At 49.8% G+C, this 4,592-nt stretch overlaps 1 protein-coding gene across 1 annotated transcript; it reads right to left on the bottom strand.

Annotated features, from left to right (window-relative positions):
* Window positions 1-203: 203 nt before the first annotated feature.
* On the bottom strand, window positions 204-2,015 carry LOC128711456 (protein escargot-like). Its single transcript, XM_053806333.1, has 2 exons — window positions 1,925-2,015; window positions 204-1,765 (listed from the first exon to the last, which is right to left on the bottom strand). Exons 1-2 carry the CDS (start codon window positions 2,013-2,015, stop codon window positions 204-206), a joined length of 1,653 nt encoding a protein of 550 aa, XP_053662308.1.
* Between the last annotated feature and the right edge of the window lie 2,577 nt (window positions 2,016-4,592).

The following is a 4,592-nucleotide window of genomic DNA, read 5'->3' as shown; positions in this document are numbered from 1 at the left end:
GAATCATGAACGCACCATCTCTCCAATTAAATGGCTCCCTCTTGGCGGCACAGTACTTCGCTCAGTCTTTGGTCGCCTGATACGCGACGATATTGTGCACCCTTTGTCGCAAAGAGAGCGACACATACCCACACACTTGTATTGAAGGCACACACATTACCGATAGGCCACCGATACTCACACTGCTGCAAACCTCACAACTCCTAGTACACGGCAATGTTGCTGCCGTGGGGCAACACGGTCGGGATGAAGCTGTCTTCGGGGATGTTACAGGAGGCACTCTGGGAGTGTGGACTGTCCGACCGGGTAAGCGAGGGCACGGGCGATCCGGCCGTACTGCTACCACCCGATCCACCCGGACATCCAGTTTCAGCGTGCTTCGTGAGCAGCGGAAGGCGCGAGAACGATTTCGTACACGTCGGACACTTGAACCGCTTCACATCCTCGTGCGTTTGCTGGTGTGCGCGCAGATTCGACCGATCGGCAAACGCACGCGAACACAGCTTGCACACGAACGGTTTCTCGCCCGTGTGCGTACGGATGTGGCCCTGGAGCAGCCACGGCCGCGAGAACGCCTTGTCGCAGTGCGTACACTTGCACGGTAGCGTATGCGTCCGGATGTGCATCTTCAGCGCGCCGAGCGTTTTGTACGGTTTGTCACACTCCTTGCACACGAACGTCTTCTGCGCCTGGTTACCTTCCGCCGCTGGGCAGTGGAACTGCTGGTGCTTCGACAACCCCGAGTAGGTGGAGTACGATTTGCCACAGTCCGGACACTGGTAGCGCGGTGCCCCGCCCGACTGCGGCGCACCCTTTTCGCCCTCCTTCTTCTGGATGTTGGCGCTCGAGGTGGACTTTTCCGTGAGGATCGACGAGCAGCCGGACGAGGACGAGAGCGAGGTGCTGTTACCGTTCGTCACACTAAGGCTGTTGTTGTTCTCCTCGGAATCGGCACCCGGGCTGGCGGGTGCGGACGAGGAGATCGGCGACAGGGAGCGGCCCCGCGACGAGAGGTACGAGTTGAACGAGGTATGGCTGGAGGCGGGCGAAAGCGATGGATGATCGGCCACGGACCCCATCATCAGGTGATGGTGGTGGGCGGGATGGTGCAGCGGGTAAGGCATGTAGCGGTGCTGGGCCCGTACGAACGCCGACTCCGACTTGATGATGTTGTTGTTCTGGGTCAGGCGCAGTTCGGCCGGGTAGGCCGGAACCACCATCGACGGAGGGGGCGAAAGCGAGTGACGGTCCGGGCGGAAGAGATGGGTCGGGGAGGCGGACGGACTGCCGGAGGTATCGTGCTGGCCGGCACTGTACGGTGACAGCGGTTCCGAGCGCGGTGGCGAGATCTGGCTGTGGAGCGGATGGTGCAGATGGTGATGGTGGTGGTGCAGCTGATGCGGTAACCCTGCCGGATGTTGCTGCGCCTGCTGGCTCTGCTGGTGATGGTACGCGCTGTAGAAGTCGGCAGGGTATGGCAACGCGTACGGGAACCCGGGATAGACCGGTGGGAAGGAAGCAGGTGATCGCGATCCTCCATAATACATCGCGGGCAGTGTGCCGTAGGTCGGTGTTGGGATGGACAGTGGAGATTTGGTATCACTGGGGGCGGGGGAGGAGGAGGGTGGCGGTGTGGGCAGAGTGTCCTCCGCCTTGATCACCACCAGCTCGGGTGATTCCGAGCGAGCCTTCTTCTTCATGGACTTCATCGAGAGGTCCTGCGGTTTGGTGCTCAGATTTTCTGGTTCCATCTCACCATCTGATTCTGAAGGAAAAGTGAAGAGAGCAGAAGCGAAAAGGAGTTGGTTAGTAACTTTAGCAACAGAACTAGACAACCAGAATCAGAATCTTCTTTAAAGACCACACCTCAGGTTATTCAAACAAATCGTAAATAGCACTGATTGTGCAGATGGGCGATAATTACCATTTTTCAACGCTTCCTCCTTCGACATGAAGACTGGACGCTTCTTAAGCGGACAATTACTGTAGTTTTTCTGCATGATGGATGTGGGCATGCTGGGGATTGCTACCACGAAACTTTCACAACTCACGTAGCAATGATGAATATCAAGCCCTGAACGCGTGCCAGCAAAAATATCCCTTTTTGCACACAAACACACACGCAACTATCGTCTCCTTTCCTTTTTTTAACTGGCAGTTTGTCCTCTGCTGAGCACAATAGAGTTGTTTGTTGTCGAGATTTGCTCTTCACCGGTTGCTTCACTTTCCGACACAGGGTGTCACTTTTGCGTTTTGCTGTTGCTAATCACTCTACGTTTCCATCACCGAGAACTTTCTGGTTTCCTTTTCAAAAAGGTATGTTTCAACAAACTGACACACATTGGCTTGACGCTTGTAATCCTTTTGTCACTTTCACAACACACGCACGCACATTGGCAATCGTTTTTTCGAATTCTAACGTCTTGGATTTTTTTTTGCCTTCCGTTGGTATCCTTTGCTGTTTTTGTCGAAACAGTTCACACTGCGATACATTCAACGATAGCAGCCGGTTTTGGTAATAAACACACCACTTGTCCACGATCGATCGTCAAACGACACGGATGCTTGCGATTTGAGCGTAAAAACCGAAGTGTTAGCTCCGAACAGGCAGCCGCTCTTATTTATAGGCGAAAAGCGCAACGCGAACCGTTCCTGTCGTGTTGCGTTCGGGTGAACCTGAAAGAAAATGGGCGGAGTTACAGGTGCACGAGCAGAATGAGCAAATTTTGAGCGCATGTGGAACTCATGCTGTGGAAGAGGTGCTCACGCAGGTAGATCGGCGTGGAATAAAAATAGCTTACATGCAATTTTGCTGCTAACATTCCATTAATAACATGTTAAATTTAACATAACAAATTTGTTTAAAACATTTTGTGTAAAGTTTCAGAATAAACTTAGAGACTAAAACGCACTCCCTCGGTGAGTGTCTCTTTCTAACCGTCATTTGCAATGCGATCCGCGTGAGCGCTTCGCAAGGTGAGCAAAAGTAGCTCAGATCACGATCGTCGGTGACGCACCGGTGCCGGCGGTGGAACCCGTGTTCGGGAATTTCCCCGATGCTTTAGGGTGGGGATAACCATCGCACTTGCCCGCTCGCACCCGTGTGCTCCGTCCCGTTCGCTCGCAGGTGTTTGTTCTTCTCCTGCACGGTCGTTCGTGGTGCGTCGGTCCGTATTTCCCCCACCAAGGGTTTTGTGCGCTACCCGAAACCGACCGGGTGTTTGGACCGGGTGGACGTGCCCTCGGTGCTGGAACAACCGGTGCGCGTACGGTTTAGCGGGTGCACATTTGGTTTGGTTGTTTTGCTTCACGTGCTCTATGGAACAGACGTTGGAATTTCCTTGTGCATCGTCCGTTTTGCGGGCACTGCCCCGGGGACCACTGGTAGTTATTTTTAACTTGCCGATTTAGCCCGAAACACTGCTGATAAAACAATTTAGAGTCAAAATTTTGTTTGAAGAGTTTTGTGAAATGTTTTATTATAAAAGTATTTAAAATTTTCCTTAAAATTTACTGCAAAGGCACTCAATTGCAACTGCTTTCCCTCTACAATCTAGGGACGGAAAAAGCAATCCGTAATAGAAAAACAGAAAAATAAAAGCTGAACCATCTCCTCGTCACCCTTAATCCGCTGCAGCTTGCCCCGTTGCATTGCGCCAGTTGTGCCAGCTGGTGTTGGTGTGTGCTATACTGCAGCACCCGTTGGAGGATCTCTTTCTCGTTTCATTCCGTCCCATTCGCTCTTTTCCCTTTTTTTGTAGGTTTGGAAAATGATCGCTTGCGCTACCGTTAGCAAAAGGATATGCTGTTCGTAGAAATATCGGTGCGTCCTAGATTAATCTTTCCCCCTGCTGCACTGCGTTCCCCTTGGCCATCCTCTCTTCCATCGGCTGACAGGATTGCTCTTAATCTGATAGCATCCATCCATCCAGCGCGTTGCTTCGCCATAACGCACTGCAAGGTCCACGGCCTATTTCCCGCCCGGTTCCGTTTCATTTAACCTTTCAACTGCTACGTGACGTTTGGGAGCTTTTTGTTACCCATCGCCCGGTGCCATTACGAGCAATTGTCGGAAGCAATAAAAACATTGAAACATCGCCTCGGTAGGTTTAATATGATGAATGCTTCCAACACGTTGGGAGACGCAATTTTGTTCCGTTTTAAGCGAGGAACATCGCCAAAGGAAATGTTTAGTCTTACGGATCTGTTATGAGAGAATATTTTTTAATTTTAATTTTTAAATTAATTTAATTAATTTAATTTAATTTAATTTTATACATAGTTCTCAGAAGTACTAAAATACGGATAGAAAAACTACTGATACAACAAATTTCGAATTAATGTCATGAGTTGCAGACAGAATAAATTATATCATGAAATTGTTTGTTTAATTCTTAACATCTGATATTTGGAAATCCTACCCGTTATTCTTCAATATATGATAATATTACACTTCTAAACAAAACCATTTCTTCGAAATGCTACAATTATTCTTCTTGTTGGTCTTGAATTTCTATCAAATTATCAAAAAGACACCTTTGTACATGTTTACAAGTCTCTTCCCTTTACTCTCTATTAAAACAAGTCTCTTA

The sequence above is a fragment of the Anopheles marshallii genome, chromosome 3 (assembly GCF_943734725.1).
Source record: "Anopheles marshallii chromosome 3, idAnoMarsDA_429_01, whole genome shotgun sequence".
NCBI classification, from domain to species: domain Eukaryota; kingdom Metazoa; phylum Arthropoda; class Insecta; order Diptera; family Culicidae; genus Anopheles; species Anopheles marshallii.
The sequence above is the reverse complement of the archived record's forward strand: the minus strand, read 5'-3'. Positions and strand labels throughout refer to the sequence as shown.